At 44.1% G+C, this 23,867-nt stretch overlaps 1 protein-coding gene across 1 annotated transcript in view; it reads left to right on the forward strand.

Annotated features, from left to right (window-relative positions):
• The window catches only part of LOC146816613 (cysteine-rich venom protein TEL1-like), a 216,788-nt gene that overhangs the window by 96,177 nt on the left and 96,744 nt on the right, over positions 1 to 23,867 (forward strand). The window contains exon 6 of the mRNA XM_085610488.1: positions 7,198 to 7,288. Within this exon, the coding sequence (XP_085466614.1) occupies positions 7,198 to 7,288 (91 nt within the window). The remainder of the gene's footprint in view (positions 1 to 7,197; positions 7,289 to 23,867) is intronic.

Below are 23,867 nucleotides of genomic sequence, written 5' to 3' on the forward strand. Positions count from 1 at the left end.
TGGCAGAAATATTGCAATTTTGATGGTGAAACCTTGTGGTTATGGTCAGATAAGTGGCGTAACAGTGAAATGGTAGCCTTTTTACAAGTGTCTTCAGAATCTGCTGCAACCAACAGGTCATCCACATATTGAATGAGAGTGGCACCTGGTGGTAAACGCAAAGTATCGAGCTGTGATTTCAATGCTTGACTATAAATGGAGGTGCTCTTGCAATAGCCTTGAGGAGCTCGCTTGAACCGGAAGCTTCGGCCTGCTAAGGAGAAGCCAAAAATATCCCTACTTTCCTCAGCAATGGGAATGCTGAAGAAAGCATTTTTGAGGTCAATGATGGAAAACCAGGAAGCTGAGGCTGGTATCATTGTCCGCAGGGCATTAATATCCGGGACAACAGGGAATTGAGGTACCACTATCTTGTTGACCTCTCTGAGATCAATCACAAAATGATAGACAGGTGGCTGGGAAGGGTTGGTTCGTTTAAAAACAGGCAGAACAGGGCTATTGCATACATTTCCGCTAGTCTCTTTGACCACATCGTTTTGTACCAAATCATGAACTATAGTCAAAAGAGCTTTTTCGCCGTCACTGAAAATGTTATACTGTGTAATGCGAGGGAATTTAGTATTAGGCTTAAGTGTTACAATGTAGGGAGGAATCCGTAGGAGGCCCACATCATTGGGGCCGGTGGCCCAGAGGGTGGCTGGAAGAGATTGTAATTCAGGGGGAAGCTGATCTTTAGACAAGTACATCGGTGAGGTCAATTTCTTACCTAAGGTAAGACGTACACCAGAAGGGGAACAGTGTAATGTCGCATACAACCTCTTCAATAAATCCAAGCCCAACACATTTTCACCACAACCAGTTGTTAAAAGGAGCGGGGCCTCCAATTTGTAAGGACCTATTGAAATGGGCAAAGGGCATGAAACTGGGTTATGAACTGGGGCGCCAGAAAAACCTACAGAAACATTTGTACAGCCAGACAAAGGTGCCCCAGGGAGTTTAGAGTGAATCATAGAGCTCTTGGTTGCACCAGTGTCTAATAGGAATGGCTCTGTAACACCTTGTGCTTCCACATCAACATAAGGCCCGCTTTGGTCCACTGGAACTGATACTACTCTCTTACTTTGTCCATGGCTGTCCTAGCTAGGTTGGGAATTCTGACTCTCATCCTCAGTATAGTAATCACTGTTGTAATAGTTGGTAGACTGAACATTTTGCTGATCGAAATAATTCGTGGAGTTTCCAGGGGGAATGGAACGTTGATTATTAGGCGGCGTACCTCGTCCTCTGCCTCTTGGTGCTGACTGATAACCACCCTGGCCTCGTGATGCGGGAATACCGCTCGTGCGCTGCAACTAAACCAGGCAATTATACTTTAAATGGCCTTCTTCTTTACCGTAAGCGCATTGATTTTGGCCCAGTGGAGGTCAGGGAACGAAAGGCCCAGACCTCTGCAACTGTCTCTGGAATGGTGGAGACGGCTGATATTCATGTTGGGCAGGGCGAGGAGGATAAGCTTGTTGCAAAAGAACTTTTGTTTTCAGCTGTTTGGTCTTTTTATCAAGTTTCTCTCTTTCCTCTTTATCCCTATTTTCATAATACTGAGCAGTAGCCAATATCTGGGCAGAAGAGGAGACCGCCCACGCACTTTCGGAATTCTTTAATTTATTAGATATTTCCGGAACCAAATTTGACACAAATTTGTCTACAAACAGTCGTTGGCCACCTTCAGTGCTCACAACCTGACCACTATCATCGATGAACGTCTCCTCGAAACGAGTGAAGAAATCAGAGACGCTTTCATCCGCTTTCTGCTTACAAGCTGCTAACTTATCCCAATTAACTCGCAGAGGGGGCATCATACTTTTCAGTAAGGCAATGATCCTAGCTGGGAGTTCTGTAATTAGAGCCTCAGGTTTGGCACCACCCACTTGGAGTCTGTCCGCGGCGAGTATGGGAGCCCAATCACCCCCCAGTTCCCCGACATGGTCCTCCTTCCGAATCCTAGCCCATAACGGTTGTGAAACCACATTACCCATTAGCATGTCTATATAGGCCAAATTCATAATACATGCATCGACAGTTTGGGACAACTCTTTGTAGTACCCAGCAGGATTCTTACGGGGGTCCGGTAAGGACTGCTTAAGGGCCAATACCTCAGATCGTTTCCAAGGAACGTGTACCCACACATGTTGAAAGTGAGCAGGTATAAGAGGATTAGCACCCTGAGCTGCAACCTCCTCTCTCCACACTGGGGGAACCTCTCTCATGGGATAGTGTTTTAATTTCCGCCTGACGGAGGAATCACGTTTTGGCAAGGACCGGCAGGCAAGCATCATTCTAAAAGTGACAAGCATTCCTACCGCGTCCTCAACCTCTGCGCCCACAATCAGTCCTTTATCAAACTCGGCCTGTACATCGAGGAGGCCCTGAGGGGCTCGTCCCAATCCCATATCCTCCCTCTCTTGACTTAAAATGTTACACATAGTATCAAAAACATATCTCTGCGTTGGTGCCTCCCACTGCCGAAAGGTGACCATAATGTCTTGCACACTATACTGGGGGCCATTCGTGATCCACCTCCGGGCTTGAAGATCTAGCACTTCCCGTTCCTCCGGACCTGGGAGCTGACTACGAGTTTGTCTATGAGGAGGAACAGGGGTCATTTGAAATGTCCCAAAGAGAGGGGACAAAAGGCCAGAAACGGTATCGATCATTCGCCTCCGGGCGGAGGGAGAATTCGTCATTAGGACAGGAGACAGAATATTAGGCGGGGCAGAAGCGGGAGTAACATTTACGAAGGGAGCCGAAGGTAAGGGAGAGCTCGCTAATACCAGCGAAGACTGTGGTGGGGGTGCAGGAACCAATTGAGGAGCGACAGGTGGGACAACAGGCGGAACAGGCGGGGCAGGTGCTAATAATAAAGGTGCATTCGCTCCGGGGGCAGGCGGTAATCCAAAAGGTGCATTAGCTCCCTGCGCATAGGGCGGGGGTAATCTCAACAGATGGGACATTAAAGGATCCTTCTCAGGGTCCACATTTTTCTCCATAGGGGAAGTTGGCCACACTGGATAACATTTATCTACCGCCATACGATGTTGCCTATCTGAGACCTCAATCGCATGATCGGTTTCATTATTTTTAAACTGTTGCGCAGCTTGTAAAATAGACATATCCCTTCTATCTCTTTTAGCTTGCTTTATTTCTTTCTGTTTAGCCTCCTTTCGCCATAAGCGGAAAGAGTCAAACATAGCCGGCCGGGCTTTTCGCTTAAACAAAGTGTTCTCCAAATTATCTAAAATATTGAGCTCAAAACTGCCATTCTGCAGCCATCGTAAAACGCCATCTTTCCTAGTATAGCAAACCCATGCCTCATTAAAAGCTATGGGGCCAATACCATGTTTAGAGTATACTTCATAAGTGGGAGTTCCGGCCGGAGGAATTGGACAAGAGTCCTCCAGTCGGGAAGCCCTATCGCGATTACAACAAAACCATCTTCCAAACTTACTGAAACCAGGCATCGCTACCACAATAGTTTCTTTACAAACTTCAAGGGGTTAATTAGTCACTTTATAGTACAAAAAACTGCACTCACCCCTCGGTTTCGGCTTTTGCAAAAGTCGAACAAAGACAAAACAAAGACAAAGGAGTGGCCACTATACTTAACTTAACCAGATGTTTCCGTACGCCAACAGAGGTCCGTCTGATGTCTCGCGATACCAATTACCAAGGGAGCCAAAGTGTGGCCGCAGTCAGGGCAGCAGGTCTTTGCAGCCGTTGGAAGGGAGAAGCCACACGGTAAAAAACCTTCGTTCCACTTACGACATGCAGGGGTCGATCACGTGGTGCGTGTCCTCCGGAATCTCCTTGCGGGGCTCCTCAAAATCCTCGGGCTGGACCCACGACCTCTGAAGCGGCCTCACAGAGGGCACCAAATTGAAGAACCGGGCTGAATAAGCCCAGCGGCGCAGGGTACGCCTGAAATCTTCTGAGTTCGCCTTCCAAATTACAGAGACACGGAACACTCTGTCTGGCATAGGAACTTCAATTTATTAGCTGCAGCTAGGTACAGTTGTCCTAGAAGTACATCAGTGGTAGGTTCTCAGGAGACTGCCACTTCAATCCGTGGCTCACAGTTTTTTGTAGCGCTTGAATCCCCTAAAGCAACAACCCCCTCAATGTGCAATAAAAATACAAACCATCCACAAGAAAACATTATTTGTACAAGATACAGGATAATGGGTAATAGAAATTCCTTCCCTAAGGTCGTTTTCTCTACCCGACCCTATAGGTCAGGTGACATAGCCATTCCTTGGTTAAATTAATTTACGACAGGACGTGTTTGCGTGTTGAAGATGGTGATTTGTAAAACAACTGCAGAGGCCGAGAACGGTCACCAAGGGTCAATAGATGGTTATCTCGGGGATTAGTTCCTTCGAGCCGGGTCTCAGAATGGACTTAGCTCAGGGAAACAGGAAAGGTCGTGTAATATGCGCAGAAGTATAGAATGTCAAAGAAACGCTACGAAGGTTGGAGGTGCCTGAGTGAGGGCAACAGCGTAATGGTGTTACTAGGAAAGATGGGGCCGTATTTAAATTTCCTCACTACTCTTAAATAATATTCACCCTCCCTTATGGGCACTTAAGGCTATTTAGGGGTGACTTGTTAAAATACATAAGGAGGGTTTGGCCTGTCAGACGGGGTTATTTTGACAAGTCAAATTTGTAATTTATACCTGCACAGTCAGTTTACTCGTGGCCAGCCTTCAAGCATTTTTTGCACTGTGGCTCTACTGGTGCACAAAGTGTGCTGCAGCCCACTGGTGACATTTAGCTTACAAGGCCTGGGAACACTTTTTACCCTATTTTAGAGAGTTACAGGTAAGTTAAATATGACAATCAATAAGGAGTATAGCCAGTTTTGTCATGTGTTAGGGATCAGAGCACATTCACTTGGGCCTGGTTAGTATATTCCGGGTTTACAGAGTGAAAAAAAAACACAGCAATAAATTCTACCAAAAATGGGCGTGGGGTGATCAGACAAAAAGGGGCATTTTCTTTACCTAAAATAAGCACTGTTTGGTGGATTGTTGTGTTCTGAGTCTTTTGTGCTCCCCCACCGCCACACTACCTACCTGAGAAGTGTTTGGCTGATAGACCTTGCTACCCTGAAGGTCAAGATCAGAAAGGTGATACTTGACCTAGTTTAGTGACTCATATTAGGGCAGACCTCAACCACCACCATTGTCCTTTGCTGTGCCCTGAAGCAGGCCTCACACTTCCTTTAAAGAAAAGGTGAAAATGAGAGTAGAAAGAAAAGTGTTGGTTACAGCACCTTTATCAGCCTTTTTTTTGCTGTCCAAGAATTTCATCTATTTTAATCAATGAATGAAATTGAACAAATTGCCTCTTTAACTATTTGATGCCTTTGTATGCTAATTCACTTATACCATTTCATGCGTTTAAAAGTCACCTCATAGTGTCAGGCGGTCACGTTGGTTAAACACCTGACCTAATTGGGTGCCGTTGACAATATAACATTGTTTCATGGATGTGTGATGTACGAAATACAGAGATATGTTTCTGCATATTGTATAAAAACGAGCCTGCAGCTCACTTTTGAGCTTTATAATGAACCTGCTGAGTGTGAAATGCTGCATATTTGATTCACAGGGCCGTAGCACCAAATGTGAGCTCTGGTGGTGGTGGCCACAGTTTTGGGCTCATTGGTGTCTTAAGTGCTAAAGAGCTGGGGCAGTGTTATTTTACTAATTTTGGAGCATATCAACAAAGAATAGTGATAAACATCGCTGAGCGGGTTTAGCATAACGCCGGCTATCGCCGGATTTAATCGCCGAGATATCGCGTTATTTACGACGCATATCTCCACGGTGATATCAAATCCGGCGATAGCGGTGAAATCCGCGCACATCGCTGGAAATCCAGCGATACAACGGAAGCGATAAGGCAAGCCTTGCTAATAGGGAGATGTGGATTCAGCCATAGAATCCACCTCCCATAATATGTATAGCTAAGTCTGCTTTTTAGCTGACGTTAGCTATCAGCGTTATCCGCGGTTAGCGCTGATTCTAACATAGGTATTGCCAGCTTGTTGATAGGGAGTAGTGCTGTAACTCCTTGATTCCCGTGTTGTGTTAGTAGGAAACGCCCACTTTGCATCTCATTAGAGATGCAAAGCGAGGCGTAGGTAAAAAGGCTGCTAACATGCGCGAATGCATTTTAGCACTGCCTTATAAATAGGGCGAATACATTATCTCCGCTTCTTTGGCTTTTTAAGCCAAAAAAGCGGAGATAAGGCCCTTGATAATATGCCCCTTAGAGAGGGATACATCGTTGTTAGTCACAGGAACTTTCAATGTGCAGCTTTTAGCTGGAGATATAACATACTTAATTGACATACCAAAAGTACCACAATTAAAATAACATAGCACGTCACATAAAACAGTCAAAAAAGATAGCAACAAAAAACTGCATTACGACAAAACAAAATCACATTGCAATAATGCAACCCAAAAAAACAGCAGAACAAAAGACAGACCACATTACCAGCACAACCACATGGAATGCAGCAAGGGGCAGATTTGCACATTAGTCATGCAGTGCTGCATTGATGGACAGGGAGAAAGAAGGTCTTCTCTCCTCACTAGCTCTGGCACCCAACCAGACTGCCCATTGCCATTTGCGCACCTTTGCACCACATTGCAACATCTAGCATAGTTTTTGTACTGGAAGGGTATCATTCTGGTAATAGATACTATGCTAGCACAAACATTACAACTTTCCCCACAAATAAAAACAACAAACAACAAAAAGAAAATCTTACGCTGGAAAGTAAATCCCAAATAAACATGTTGCATTAGTTGACATAATCCCAGCACAAAATGTTAGGAAGTCTGCATATCCTAAATGTGCAGAAACATTCTTGTCACACATTATCAACTTCTATAATATGGTGGAAATAGGTGTTTGGAGAAAACGCTTCCTTACTAATGGCAGGGAAAAATGTTTTGTTATCCGGCCATGTTTGACAACTGCAATCCACAGAAATGTTCTACCACTACTGAGGAAATTGGCACTGTTAAAATTAAGCAGCTCTCATAAATTTGGATCCAAAACTTGTACCTTATCAGTTTTGTATTTAGCTTAAAAGTTATATTTGTTATATATCTTGTTACTTTAGAAATGGAATCCTGAAGCAGCAAAAACAGCTGCACGTTCGGCGAGTGGCTGCAAACAGGAACACAGCGAGAGTGATGAGAGAGTGATTAAAGGTAAATTAAGCAACTTTTCGATTACAAGCGTCTAATCTGGCTCTTTTTTGACACCGACAATGTGAACCATGCCATAATTTGCTTTTCAATACAGTAATCCATATTTGTTAAGTGCAAACATATCACCCCTTAAGGTTTCAAGGTGCCTGGGGGCCATTGGGGACATTAAGTGAGCTATTGCCCAGAGTCACATGATGCTGTGCTGACCTACCGCCAGGGAATGAACCATGAGTCCCAGGCTCCAGAGTCAGCTGCTCTGGCCGCTGCGCCACACCTCTCAACATTATGCGACAGAGGTTGCATAATGTTGCTCATTCAGCTTGTGCCCGGAAGGCAACTATTCTTGATGGCCATTAGAAGTGGGGCATAGAAGACATTATTCCCAGGGTCTCAATCTTTTCACGGCCCCCTGCTAGTGCAGCAAAATGTATCTATTGATCTGGAACAAGCCTGTCCTCTAACATGGAGCTGCTGTGTTTCCTCTTTCCTTGAAAAATTATTATTTTGATCCCAGCATCAAGTGCTTCTATTACTAGTGGTCCCACAAAGAAATACTTGACAGGTGTCTTACAAAAATTTGGGAAAGAAACAATTGATGGACGGAATGCTGGACAATGCAAATATTCACCCCCAGTCACAAGGATCTGGGTTAAATCCATCATTCTTTTGCTCACCACACCACCCCATTTTGGATCTAGCCACATGGAAATCAGTCTTGACCTTGTTCCTTGTGGGAACAGTCCAGTCCGAACTGCCAAGCGAGGTCCTTCCTGGACGGGTATGCCCAGACGTGGGTCCCGTGCTCACTACACCACTGGATTCAAGCTAGCCTGGCTGATGAAGGGTGATGCCTTGAAACCGGTCCCAGGATGCTTGTTTCCAGTCCAGGGAGGACCTGGCTTGGCAGTTCAGACTGGACTGTTCCCACAAGGATCAGCGTCAAGACTGATTTGCATATGGCTAGGTCCAAACTGGGGTGGTGTGGTGAGCAAAAGAATGATGGATTAAACCCAGATCTTTCTGACTGGGGGTGAATGTTTGCATTGTCCAGCATTCCATCCATCAATTGTTTCTTTTGCATATGTCGCCCTAAGTGAGAAGGGTATGCCCAGATGTGGGTCCAGTGCTCACTAAACCATTGGATTTAAGCTAGCCTGGCTGATAAAGGGTGATGCCCTGAAACCGGTCCCAGGATGCTTGTTTCCGGTCCAGGGAGGACCTGGCTTGGCAGTTCGGGCTGGACTGTTTCCACAAGGAACAGGGTCAAGACTGATTTGCATATGGCTGGGTCCAAACTGGGGTGGTGTGGTGAGCAAAAGAATGATGGATTAAACCCAGATCTTTGTGATTGGGGGTGAATGTTTGCATTGTCCAGCATTCCGTCCATCAATTGTTTCTTTTACATAACTTTGAGACATAGCTGCTCTTCTTAGGGAGTTAGGTAAACATATAAAATATACATGTGGAGTCATTAAAACTTTTCAGTCTTTTGAAGCAAACTCTAGGCTTTTTATTAAACAATGTAACATTAAGCAGTTTATCTCTTAAGACCATACAATAAACACATCTGAAATTTCATCTTGCTGTGCACCAGTGACCGCTTACTGAATTGGTACCACGTATGGTGCATACTATGGTAAAAAAGAAAACGTACCCTGCCCTGTACCCTGACCATTGGGTTGTGTCGCCATGACGTGGCATAATCGACTGAACCCAACTCAAGTATCTCCATGAGTCATGGCTCCTCTTGTGCAGCAGGCTTATCAATGCTCATCAGTATACGTTTAGTCCTTATAGAACCCTGAATTGATTTATAATTGATCCAGTATTAAATTGATGGATAACTGTGTGCTACCTGTAAACTGTATTGATTTTGAAATTCGAGGACAGTAATATCAGTGAATTAAAATTTATAGACATAAAAACATGTTAGAAAGGATAGAGAAGGTCATATTAGAGAAATGTATTATTAAATGTGGAAATCTGTACAAAAATCTAATCATTATTGCTTGCAATTTTCCCATCATTTTGCACAATATTTCGAAAAGAATTATGCAATTTTGCATAGCAAACCTCAATGAGAAATTGTGCACGCCAGAAAGACCATATTAGTTTGCTTGTGAAACACAACTGGAAGCCCTGGCAAAACTTAATTTTTTGACTCAGCCTTAGGAAGTATTTTCTGTAGACGCATGATTAGCTATAATTTTTTCAGGAGATTGAGAGTGGCACCATGGTCCGCAGATGTGAGAGACTCACTGCATTCGACTTATGGTGTATTTTACTACAGTGCCAAGAGGCAGTGGGGCCCAGTTTCCACCTTTTTATTAGGATCCATGGTACCTTTGCAATGCCATTGCTTTTTATCCTCTCCATTTATGAAGACTATTAAGACAATTCTCTTCTAAGGATACAATGGGTGCTATTTATTACAAGTCAACTATAGTAATATGAATCAGAAATCGAAAAATTCAAGTTGAAGTTTAGCAATGCCACTTCCCTAAAATATTTCAGAAAATTCAAATTGTCAGACTATGGACCATTGTACTCGTAATAAGGCCCCAAAGGTGCTCTGTCGCACTAGGAGGAAAGAAGAGTTTTGAGAAATTGAGTTCTTGGTTGAATGGGAGGCGACCCCTGCTCAAGAAGCAGCTACAATCCCAGTAAAGAACTGCAAAAGTCACTAAATTAAGCAGTGCTTAACCCTTGACACAAAAAGCAATCAGGCTTAATTTAGAGACTATGTGTAAAGTGTTGATTGTGACACACAAACAGTAAAAAGTGAAAATACACCACAAGAAAAACCCTGCACCAATTCAGAAAAATTGAGTAAATTTTAATAGATTATTTGACACCAGAGATATAAAAATCCAATTGAAAGAACCAAAGTCATAAACTTATTTTTGCAAAAAAACAATACTTAAAAGTTCAAAGTTCCAACCACAGATATCTGGTTGCCCGAGACCTGGTCAAATATTAAAAAATACGGAAAAAGTGGATTGAGCCCAGTCGGGGTTTTCCATCAGACTTATATGAGGTTTTGAAGAAAATGTTCTGAGAAGGTAGAGTTCAGGAGGGCAATGCTACAGCGGGGTCTGAGGAGGGAGAGGTATTGTCGGAGAGCCACTGGACAAATCCGTAGTGAAGATTTCAACGTTCTGATTTGGTCACTCTTTTGGAAGTCAAAAATCTTCAGTGGGATGAAGCTGGAGGATGTGGCCAACAACAGTTCAGCAGGGTGGATGCCCCTTTGCCAAGTGACTGCTTAACAGGATTTTCTGCTACATAGAAGAACGTAGTGGGAGCTACACCGATGTCAGGCTGCACAGAGATGTCTCTCGAGCAGATCAAGGAGCGGATTGGTCACGATCTTTCCTCTGTTCTCAGAGCAGTTTTTAGCTAATAATTCACATGTTTTGGATTTTATCTGGTCATATTTAACACCACAACCAAGGGTCCAGGACTGGAGGGGTACCACTTGGGGGTTCAGGACTCACCCAGGCTGGGTCCAGGTGCATGTTAGAGATGGTGGGAGCCTGTAATGTCCCTGTGGCTCTGAATAGAAGACCAGCAAACATGCCCCTGAACTGCCCCTGGGAGTCCTGGGTTCAACTGGGTTCAACTGATGATACAGGGTTTGAGCAGCAGGGCTGGCCTCTGAGGGTTCTGAAGAACCAGAACCTTTTGGGCCTGGCGGCGCAGGGTACGCCCAAAGTCTCCGGAGTTCACCTGCTTCGCTACACAGAGACATGGGACACTCTGTCGGCGTTAGAAGATCAGATTTATTTAGCTGCAGCTAGTACAGTTATCCTAGAAGTACACAGAGTAGGTTCTCAGGAGACTGCCACTTCACTTTGTGACGCATCAGGTTAAATACTATACAATGATACAATTATTAATGAAATACACTCCCAGAGCAAATAAGAAAGAGACAATAAGGAAAGTTGGAAAACAAGGCGGAACCAATAGGAAAGGTTTTAAAACAGAAATATCAGATGACTCGAAGAGACCTCTCCTCCAACTGTGTTTGTCACCCCACCCTCAAGCTAATACATTAACAGACTCATAACTAACTTGCAGGTGGCGAGATACGTTTGTGTGTATTGGAGGTCAGTCGTGAAACAAGAGAATGCTAGCAGGAGACAGTGAAGGCCAGTCGATAAGATAAGGTCAGGAAAGAATAGTGTGAGCCAACATATAGTTGAGACAGGAATTAGAAAAGCCAGAGAGGGATTAGTGTACTCGGCTAGTTCTAACACCAGCTTTGCAAATAGAGGCCGAGGACGTATTTCAACACCAGGCTACAGAAAAAGCAGAATAGACTTTGTTCGCCGTGCTGCCTGAGTGATGGCAACACAAAATGGCGGCGGGCCACAGAATGGCGGGTCGATTCGATCGTGATCGAAAATCGAAGTTCCTCAGACCCTCCTTTTGCCAGAACTCAGGCAAGATAGACTCATGTTAATCTGAGTCCACATCAAGGGCCATGAGGTCATCGACCTGTTGCTGTAACATCATTCTTATGTTTTCTGGTACTTGTGGCTTGGGTTTTGGAATGCACATAGTAGCACAAAGATCTCAGATAGCGGGACCACAGTGCATACAAAGGCAACAGGAAAATATAATGGTCAGGATTAAACCAAGGAACGTCAATACTTTCCAACCCCATTTGGACAGTAGTCCCCAAAACCATTCCGTTAAAGACCAATCTCCTTCGTCCTGATGAATAGACTCAGAGATTATGTGCAACTTGGAGATAGCTTGGTATACTGTTGGAGCGTCATTAGGAATGAAAATACAGCAACTTGACCCGATCAATTTGCACACTCCACCACGATCGGCAAGAACAAAGTCTAAGGCAACTCGATTTTGTAAGGTCATAAGACGATCCTCCTGTAGTTCTGCCATGATGTTACTTAAGGCCCCTAAAGTGATGTCTATTGTCGTCTCTACGACACGGACCAATTGCCTTATATTTCTGCTGTTAGTCATGGGACCCCAGAAGGGAAGAAAACCTTTAAGGAAATCTCCTCGTTCTTGTCCTGCTGTGTCCTTTGAATCAATAATCCCTCTGCCATATCGGGTTTGGTGATGATTTGCGGAAGCAGTGTAAGTAGGGGGAAGAAGAAAAGCTATATAACAAGTACCAGAGAAACCCGTTGGTAACCAAGTATAAGCTCTATCATAGCAGATGAAATAGGTGCCTTGAGAAGGCACTAGAGGAGGCGAGTTCTGAGAGGAATAAACGTGCGTGTAGGAGCAGTTATTCCTTTGTGTAGTGTCAGAAGGGCGATTATTTATCTGTAAGCAGAAGTTACCCTGATGTGCTATAGTCCAGATCGGCGAGGACTTTAGTTTTCCAACCTTACTACTGAGACTAGACATATATTGGGTGACGTTCCAATTAGTGTATGCTTTTCTTTCGTCAACGGAGATTTTGCTGTTTTCCATGATTTTAGCCATAACTACCATACCCTTAATCAAAGAACTGTGACTAAAATCCGGATAATTAATATGTGAATTAATAGGTCGTCTGAATTTGCTCTGATAAGCATTAGAGAAGATGACGAAGTAAGCCCATGCAGAACCTTCATAAGAAAAAGGGAGAACTAGATATGGCATTCCTTTCTCTGTGGTATGTGGCATAAGACCACACACCCAACAATCAGTTGTATTAACCACTAATTGGTGCTGATGTAATAGCTGGATAAAGGAATTGTTATAATACTCAGTTCTTCTGACGAGTTCATGTGGAGGAAGAGTATGAAAGAGGTGTGGAGAAATAGTAGAGGAAGGCAAAGAGGAAGAAGGGGAGGTATTTCTTGGCTGCAAAGCATAAATTATCCAACCAATAATCGCCAAAACAATACATAATGATATAAAAAAACATAAAGTTATACTAAAACGACTGTACATTATTTTACAGGATGCTTTCTTCATTTCACCTCTTCTTTCTTTATTACTTAGTGTAGTTTCCATCTTACTAATGGATGCTCACGGCAATCTTCCTCAATCACTGAAGTCACGATGCTCTACCGTCCTATGACACTGAAGATCCTGCAGACCTATTGTCACTACTCAGGTCGTGACCTAGACTCCTACCGTGACCCTGCAACCGGGACAAAATACTACACAAGGGAGAAGAAAAGTCTTAAATGTTCTTTGGTCTGGGTCTCAAATTATAGTGTTCTTTCCCCGGAACACTCTGATTTTGGAACAATGTTCGTGGTTCAGTCGTATCCAAGCGACGATGCGATGGAATTGCTTCCTGTAAAATGTTGTCGTCCTTTTTCTCAGACAGTGTCCCATTCAGGTGTGCATCGCTAAAAGGCACGAATCGTGGAGTCTTTTCGCTTTCACAGTCATCAACACCTCTACGAACCCACTGATCAAAAGGCAAAGGCAAAGGCAAAGGTACTTTCTTGCAATGCACACCGTGAATCCAATGTTTCTTTCCTTCGACTTTAACTGCTGTCCTTGTAGTCAACAAGACCATTCGAGGCTCCCGCCACCTGGGTTGCAAATTGCTGGACCTCTGAAAATTCTTCACACACACCCAGTCACCTGGTCGGATGGAGTGACCTGGGTCTGTGGAGGCCTCCGGCAGAGCACTCTGAACCTGTTGATGAAGAACACGCAATTTAGTCATAAGGTCATGCAGATAATCAACATTGGATATGGCAAGTCTGAGAATTTCTTAGGGCAAGGTATTCCCCATACGTTGGCCGGACAGCCAAATACCACTTCGTAAGGGCTTAGTCCCAAACGAGAGTGTACTGCAGTTCTGGTGGATAGCATAGCTAACGGCAAAGCATCAGGCCAATTGAGTCCTGTACTTGCTTGAACCTTTGCTAACTTCAATTCAAGGTTCCATTGTAACACTCTACTAAACCCGCTGATTGTGGATGATTTGCCGCATGGAACTTTTGCTTAATATCAAGACCTGCACAAACTTTCTGCATGACTTGGCCAACAAATTCGTTCCCATTGTCACTCCAGACAATGCGCGGCAAACCAAACCTGGGGAAGAACTCTTTTAGAAGGATTTTAGCTGTGGATAAGGCTGTGTTATCCTTTAGAGGGTATGCTTCTATCCATCTCAAAAAGACGCATACTACCACCAGAACATATTTGAGGTTGTTGCATCGCTCCATATGAATGTAATCGATTTGCAACACCTCAAATGGATATGTTGGAGGAGCAAAGTGACCTGCTGGAGTTGGGGTTCCCTTTCCCGGGTTGTACATTAAACAAACAATACAGTGCTTTACTACATTGTCTGCACATTTTGGGATATTCTCATTCTGCCACACTGGAGCCAGAAGTTTGCAAATGCCTTTTGCACTTAAGTGGGCTGGACCATGTGCCATAGTAACCACTGGGAGTACATAGGCATCTGGTAACAGCCAACGCTGATGTTCTGATAATTCCACCCAACAACCCATCTCATCTAACATTCCAGTACTTTCATTCCACTTGCTCATCTCTCTTTCTGAAGCCTCTTTCTGAATTGCTTTTACACTTTCCACTGTATTCTCATACATTTCTCTCTCTCTGACCCAATTCACAGGACCTGCCACATACATTCGACTCGTTGAATCTCTCGCTGTTTTCTTCGCTATTTCGTCTGCAAATGCATTTCCTCGACCAACATCATCCGTAATCTTCTTGTGTGCACTGCACTTCACTATCGCTATTTGGGTGGGTAAAGCAAGTGACTCAAGGAGATCAGTCACTAATTGACCATGCTGTATTTTGGTGCCATGTGAAGTGAGGAAACCCCTCTCCTTCCAGAGACGCCCAAAATTGAACGCTACACCAAAAGCGTATTGGCTGTCAGTGTATACGTTCACTCTCTTTCTTTTCGATAATACACAAGCTCTTGTTAATGCTATCAATTCTGCTGCTTGCGCTGAATTGTGTCTAATGCGTGCAGTTTCCACAATCATTTGTAAGGTAGTTACAGCATAGGCTGAAATTGTATCTCCATTAGGCATCTTAAAACAAGAACCATCTACCCATAGAGTCCCATCCGGATTCTCTAGCGGTGTGTCTCTCAGGTCAATTCTTCCTTTTGTCTCTTCCTCAGTACGGAAGAAACAATCATGCTGATTCTCAACACTATCCTCATTTGGAAGGGGCAACAAAGTAGCTGGATTTAAGGTATTACATCGTTTGATGTGTATGTGACTAGCCAAAAGCGTTAGCTCGTAACCAGTTAAACGTGCACTCGTAAGATGCTGTGTTTTCGTTCTGTTTAGCAAAGTATCCACTGCATGTGGCACCATGACAATGAGAGTGTTATCCAACACCATTCCAGCAGACTGTCGGATAGAAATTGCTGCTGCTGCTGTCGCTTTGAGACAACTGGGCAATGCTTTAGCTACGGGATCCAACGTAGCCGAAAAATAGGCACATGGCCGCTGTTTGTCTCCAAATTGCTGTGCTAAAACTGACAATGCACAACCTTCTCTCTCATGCACATAGAGCGTAAAAGGCTTAGTGTAATCTGGAGTGCCTAGTACAGGAGCAGAACACAAAGCGGTACGTAAGTCAGTGAAACTCTTTTGGCACTCATCAGTCCATGGAAGGAGCTGAGGCGTATCTTTTAAAGTGAGTGCCAACAAAGGTTTGGCGATCAGAGAGAAGTTAGGGATCCACTGTCTACAATAAGAAGTGATACCCAGAAAGGCACGTACTTCCCTTTGTGTGGATGGTACAGACATTCGCGCAATCGCCTGTATTCGTTCTGGTGTCAATCGCCGTCCCTCCTTTGAGAGGAGATGACCCAAGTAGGTAACCTCTTGACAAACATATTGTAGTTTGGAAGGTGAAACCTTGTGATTCAGTTTAAACAAGTGACATAACAATGCAACAGTGACATCTTTGCAGATATCTTCTGAATCAGCGGCGACTAACAAGTCGTCCATATATTGAATAAGAGCAGCACCAGACGGCAAATGAAAAGTATCAAGATGACATTTTAAAGCTTGGCTGTTAATGGAAGGACTTTCATAATAGCCTTGGGGTGCACGCTTAAACCGGAAGCTTCGGCCTCCAAGAGAGAAACCAAAAATGTACCTACTCTCTTCTGCAATGGGAATACTGAAGAAGGCATTCTTTAGATCGATAACAGAAAACCAAGTTGCTGTGGAAGGTATCATTGTCAACAAAGCAGTGATATCTGGAACAACAGGAAATTGTGGAATCACAATTTTGTTTACTTCTCGCAAATCAATTACAAAACGGTACACAGGAGGCTGAGAAGGATCAGTGCGTTTAAGAACAGGAAGAATAGGACTATTGCATGTGTTACCTCTTGTTTCTTCAACCACACCCTTCCGAATTAAGTCATGAAGGATTTCCAAAAGCGCTTTCTCACCTTCAGCAGAAATTCTATACTGTGGGATGCGTGGTAATTCAACATTGGGCTTGAGAGTGACAACATAAGGCGGAATCTCAAGACAACCCACATCGTTCGGACCCGTGGCCCAAAGTGCTGCTGGAAGAGAAATTAATTCAGGAGGAAACTGATCTTTGGACAAATACATTGGGGAGATCAATTTCTGTCCTAGAGTAAGATGTACACCAGAAGGAGAACAATTTATTGTAGCATGCATTCTTTTCAATAGGTCCAAACCCAACAGATTCTCACCGCAACCATTCGTTAACAGAAGTGGAGCTTCTAAATCATAAGGACCAACTGAAATAGGCAAAGGGCAAGAAACTGAATTGCGAACAGGGGCGCCAGAGAATCCTACAGAAACATTTGTTAAGCCAGACAAAGGTGCCCCAGGGAGTTTAGAATGAATGATAGAACTTCTCATTGCTCCAGTATCCAGAAGAAATGGCTCTGAAACACCCAGTGTAGTGACGTTAACATAAGGTCCATTTTGATCTACTGGGATTGGCACAACTCCCTTACTTTGTCCATGGCTGTCCTAGTTAGCATGAAGACTCTCATTCTCACCTTCAACAAAATGGTCTTTATTGTAATACTGTGTAGATCTCACATTTTGCTGATCAAAGTAGTTCGCGGAATTGGGAGAAGGAAGGGCACGCTGTTCTTGAGTCAACATACCCCGTCCTCTACCTCTGTTTGCTGACTGGATGCCAGCACGACCTCGTGGAGCAGGTAACGCTCCATTGCGCTGCAATAAAACTGGACAACTATTCTTAAAATGACCTTCCTCTCTACAATAGGCACATTGATTAGGACCTAACAAAGGTCGCGGATTGTATGGCTCAGGTTTTTGATACAACCTCTGAAACTGCGGAGGCTGCTGAGTTTGAGGCTGAGCATAACGTGGCAGATAGGCTTGTTGCAAGAGAACCTTCGTTTTTAATTCTTTCGTCTTTTTCTCTTGCTTTTCTTTTTCTTCCTTGTCCCTATTTTCATAATATTGTGCAGTAGCCAATATCTGGGCAGAAGAAGAAACAGCCCATGAATTTTCTGAATCCTTTAATTTGTGTGACAGCTCGGGAAGCAAATTGAATACAAATTTGTCCACGAATAATCGCTGTCCACCCTCGGTAGCCATGTCCTGACCACTGTGGTCGATAAATGTCTCCTCGAAACGAGTAAAGAAGTCAGAGACACTTTCATCTTTCTTTTGTTTGCATGCTGCTAGTTTATCCCAATTAACTCTCAGTGCAGGCATCATAGTTTTCATTAACATGATGATTCTACCAGGGAGTTCCGAGATCAGAGCGTCAGGCTTTGCGCCACCCACTTGGTCTCTATCTGTATTAGTTATAACATCCCAAGTAGCTCCTAGTTCCTGTGCGTGATCCTCTCTACGAATTTTAGCCCATATTGTCTGTGGGACTACATTATCCATTAGCATATCAATATCTGCTAGATTCATAATACAAGCATCAATTGTCTGCGATAATTCTTTGTAATAACCTGCAGGGTTCTTACGAGGATCTGGTAGAGTCTGCTTAAGAGCCAAAACTTCAGATCTCTTCCAAGGGACATGTACCCATATACGTTGGAAATGAGCAGGAATAGGTGCATTAGCGCCTACAGCCGCAACTGCCTCCTTCCATACTGGAGGAACCTCTCTCATAGGGTAATTTATCGACGTCAGTTTAACCGACGGATCGGAATCAAGGAAAATCTGAGAAAACAATAAGGATCTATAAGAGATAAGTGTCCTTACAGCTTCCTCAACCTTAGAACCGACAATAAGTCCTTTTTCAAATTCAGCCTGAACATTTAACAGATCTTGTGAGACCGGACTCGAACTCACATCTTCCCATTCTTTAATGAGAATGTCGCACATTACATTGAAAGCATATCTTTGCGTAGGCGCATTCCATTGTAAAAAGGTAGGCATAATATCAAGCACACTATATTGTGGACCCTTCTTGATCCATCTTCGTGCAAGAGAGTCTAGCTTCTCTCGTTCCTCAAAATCTGGGAACTGACTACGAGATTGTCTTCGAGCAAAAGCCGAAGACACATTAAAAGCTCCAAAGAAAGGAGATAGAATACTAGTGACAGAGTCTGTGAGACGCTTACGCACAGACGGTGAATTAGACATTAGAATTGGAGACAGAGTATTAGGGGAACTGACAGGAGAAGAACTGGTAATTGCAGGAGGAGCAGAAGGCAAAGAAGATCTGAGATCAGGAGATGAAGGCAAAGAAGTTGAGACTAATGGTAAAACCGGCAAGGGCGCTAATACTGGAGGAGGCAAATGCTGAAGAGCCGGAACCGGCGGAGGTACCACTGGCAGCTGAGCAGGCTGTAACAGCTGAGGTACATTGGCATTTTGCGCATAGGGCGGAGGCAACCTTAATAAATGGGACATTAGGGGATCTTCTTCTATATCTTTCTTATTATCAGAAGGAGAAACAGGCAACACCGGATAGCATTTATCTATCGCCATACGATGTTGTCTTTCTGAAATTTCAGTCGCATTATCAATTTCATCATTTTTGAACTGTTGGGCAGCCTGTATAATTGTCATACCCTGTGCTTTCCTATCTCGTTTTGCTTGTTTAATTTCTTTCTGTTTGGCTTCCTTACGCCAAAGGCGGAAAGAGTCAAACATTGCCGGCCAGGCTTTTCTTTTGAACAAAACTGCTTCTAAATTATCTAGCACATCAGGATCGAAGCTACCGTTTTCTGGCCATTTGAGAACACCATCTTTCTTCGTGTATTGAGTCCATGTCTCGTTAAAGGCAATGGGGCCGATACCATGTTTTGAATAGAGCTCATATGTGGGAGTTCCAACCGAAGGAATCGGACAAGAGTCCTCAAGTCGGGAGTCCCTATTACAACCAAGACAACAAATTCTTCCAAACTTAGTCAGACCAGGCATCTCGAGATGTCTCCTGACTGTTCACAAACTTCAAGGGAGTAAAACTCAGTTTACGCAGAACAAATGCACTTACCCTCAGCTTTATCTTTTGCAAAGGATAAATCTAAGAAACCTAAGGAAATCAAACAAAATTGTGGGCGCGACCCACAAAAATACTTAACTAAGGACGTCTTCTTCCACCAACAGAGGCCCGTCTATCGTCTCGCCTTACCATACATCATCAATGGAAGGGCCAAAGCAGGGCGGCAGTCAGGGCAGCGGTCGTCAGTAGCCGTCAGGAAGGAGTAACCGTGCTGCAAAAGACCTTCGGACCACTTTTGACATACAGGGGTCGCTTAGTGTGGCTCGCGAACCCTCCGGAATTTTCTTGCGGGGTTCCTCACGACCTTCGAGCAGAACCGGTACCACTTAAGCCGCCCTACGTTGGGCGCCAGTTGAAGAACCAGAACCTTTTGGGCCTGGCGGCGCAGGGTACGCCCAAAGTCTCCGGAGTTCACCTGCTTCGCTACACAGAGACACGGGACACTCTGTCGGCGTTTGAAGATCAGATTTATTTAGCTGCAGCTAGTACAGTTATCCTAGAAGTACACAGAGTAGGTTCTCAGGAGACTGCCACTTCACGTTGTGATGCATCAGGTTAAATACTATACAATGATAGAATTATTAACGAAATACACTCCCAGAGCATATAAGAAAGAGCCAATAAGGAAAGTTGGAAAACAAGGCGGAACCAATAGGAAAGGTTTGAAAACAGAAATATCAGATGACTCAAAGAGACCTCTCCTCCAACTGTGTTTGTCACCCCACCCTCAAGCTAATACATTAACAGACTCATAACTAACTTGCAGGTGGCGAGATACGTTTGTGTGTATTGGAGGACAGTCGTGAAACGAGAGAATGCTAGCAGGAGACAGTGAAGGCCAGTCGATAAGATAAGGTCAGGAAAGAATAGTGTGAGCCAACAGATAGTTGAGACAGGAATTAGAAAAGCCAGAGAGGGATTAGGGTACTCGGCGAGTTCTAACACCAGCTTTGCAAATAGAGGCCGAGGACGTATTTCAACACCAGGCTACAGAAAAAGCAGAATAGACTTTGTTTGCCGTGCTGCCTGAGTGATGGCAACACAAAATGGTGGCGGGCCACAGAATGGCGGTTCGATTCGATCGTGATCAAAAATCAAAGTTCCTCAGTTCAAGGCACGCTCCAGGCAGCAAAGCAGTTCTTCAAGCTACAACAAAACAGTTTTGTGGAGTACACAGCAGTCCGTCCTCTGAGAGACATTCTGCAGTGAAGGGATTAGTGGGCCTGAGGGTCGAATTTTTATATCTGGTGCCTTTTTTGAAGTAGGATAAATGCCTAGATGTTTTCCTTTGGAGTGCTTGGAATTTCCTGATTCCCCTGCCCTACCTCCAAGCTGTCTGCAGGGAAAATGCAGTGGTGCCAAGCTCTTTGTGTGGATGCAGAGCACTGCCTATTCAATTGCAAGTGAGGCTGTGCCCAGAACTGTCCCCCATGCTGCCAGCAGATGGCCCATTCAGGCATACCTAATGCATCTATCGTGTGACTGCCTGGGAGGAATTAAAACAGCCCATCTGCCACCTACACCCAGCCGTGTGAACTAGGTCAGGCTGCAGGCACCAAATCGCAAAGGGCAGGAAAATGCCAACTTTTTAAAAGTGGCATTTTCAAAATGTTGATCTAATCTCCAACTTTACCATTAAAGAGGATTTTTAATTACAATTTTATAGATACCAAACACAAAATTCTGATTTGCCTTCAATCAAAAGTTAGAACTTATTAAATGTAATAAGGCAATCTAACCTTATCCTACGGGAGAAATAGGCTTCACAGGAGTGAAACATGAATTTAGCAGTTTTTCACTACCAGGACATGTAAAACTAAAAAGTAGATGTCCAAACTTTTAATAACAGTGTACCCTGCCCAAGGGCTTCCTCGTGCCTACTTTAGGGGTGATATATGCAAAAAAAGGGGAGTTTAAGGCTTGGCAAGGGGGTTCTTTTCAGAAGTCGATTTGGCAGTTTAAAACTATATTCAGGCTGCAATGGGAGGAGGCCTGGAACATGTTTTAAGGGGCCACTTAAGTTGGGGGCATAATAAGTGCTGCAGGCCCACTAGTAGCATTTAATTTACAGGCCCTGGGTATACGGTACTTGAAACGACAAGGGACTTATAAGTAAATTAAATATTCCAATTCGGTGTAAGATCATGTTTAGGGAGTGAGCAAAAGGACGTTAGCACTGGTTAGCAATAGTAAAGTCCTATGGCCAACAGAAATGAATTTCAGCAAAAATGGAGGAAAAAAGGCAAAAGCTTTGGGGGAAGATTATCCTGAGGCAAGAGGTCTAACAGGAGGGCAGTACAAGTTCTACTAAAATATGTTGCTGCTGCTCTCTTCCCCAGTGTTGGTGTTCTTTCCGGCTGCCTAAAGCCATGCACACATATTTACAAAAGTGTGTGTGCATGATGTCTAGCAAAGGTTTTGCACTGGAAGGGAACCCTTTTTCTACACTGTATGGTGTTGCATAGTGCAGCATATATATGCAAAGTGGGAAAGGTTAGGAGAAATAAAAATGTTTCTCCTTGATAGCGCCTGCCATGAGGGGATAATTTTTTCGTACAAAGCCATGTCTACCATTGTTAGTAGATGTAGCTTTGATTAAAAAAAAACACCCATGTACCACTTGTGCAACGCTACCTTGATGCAAAGTAACACACAGCAGCACAAAGGTCTATTTGCAATATTTTGCATTCTTTTTTAGATACTTTCCAGGTAAAAATAATGTTTTGCATTGGAAATACTTTATTAACACTTTCAACCAGTTTGTATCACATTGCCTGATTTTGCACTGATACAAAGTGTTGACAAATCTGATCCTGAGTCTCAATCCCACACACTACCTCTCTGAGGCACCTTGGACTGCTCACCTTCACTTGCTTGAGAGTCAGCAATGACGCCAGGACAACAGAGGTAACCAGCCCCAACCACCATGGTTGAGCCTACATAAACACAGCTTGCGTTGTGCCCCATATCCCCACCCTCCTGAACGCACTCTTATAGACAACTATGTCAGAGTAATTTTGTGTGATCCATAGCCTCACACAATTGTGCAGAGGGGAGTGCACTGTTTTGTATATTATGTGTACTGGTAGCATAGCATTCCAGTACAACTTACTACACCTACAAGAGGGATCTTCAACCTTTTCTGTAATAAGAGCTACTCATATTAAATGAAAATCATACAGAGCTGCTAATATTATTAGTGTTGTAATATTGACCACAACAGAGAAGTTACATAAGTATGCACTCCATGCAAGATTATCTGTATCATGTACCTCAGTACACCAAGCTACCTCTTACCTCCCCCGACCGATCACCGAGCCTCCCAAGCATCCACTCCCGCTACCTCTGAGACATCTTCGCCCGTGCAAACAATCTTGCCACCTCTCAGAGGAGGAATCCCGAGCTCTCGCACTCTCATACACCTCTGCCACCACCACTTCTAATCCTCTAGACCTTACGGGAAACAAAATCCTAGCCATCCTCTGAGACCACAACTTTGCCCAAGCCATCCCTTGTCCACTAGATGCGAGTACTGGTCACCCCATCAGTACAGTCACCATCAACCCCAACAGGCCACCTACCCTTCATAACAGAAGTGTGATGAAAAGCAACCTTGTGCCTGTAGTCCTGACCGTCCAGACCCCTGACACCCCCCTGCCCCCCATTATCTGGTCTCTTAATCAATTGCCATTCAGCAGTCAAGTATACCGCTGATATTGCTGACCTCATCCTGAACAAAAAGTTAGACCTAGCTATACTAACAGAATCTTGGCTCAGTGAATACTCCTCCCCTTGCCTGGACGTATTTGTCCCTCCCAACTACAATCACCAGACTGGACAGACATTCCAACAAGAAAGGAAGAGACATTGCCTGCATCTACCGATCCTCCCTCCTTGTCACTGAACTCTTGGCTGACACCATTGACTCCTGCAAATACCTCGCACTCTCCATTTGCAGCAACTCACTACATCTCTGCAACTTGCACATTTTTTACCACCCCCCAGGCTCCAATGACTCTTTTACCGATCTCCTTTTGGAAATCATCACAACTAAGATTTCCTCCAATGCCAAAGAGATTTTCCTGGGTGATTTCAACCTGCACTGGAATGACACTAAAGATCACTACGTCAACGCTATCAAAGACCTCCTAACTGACCAAGCTCT

The sequence above is a fragment of the Triturus cristatus genome, chromosome 6, assembly GCF_964204655.1.
Source record: "Triturus cristatus chromosome 6, aTriCri1.1, whole genome shotgun sequence".
Classification (NCBI taxonomy): Eukaryota; Metazoa; Chordata; class Amphibia; order Caudata; family Salamandridae; genus Triturus; species Triturus cristatus.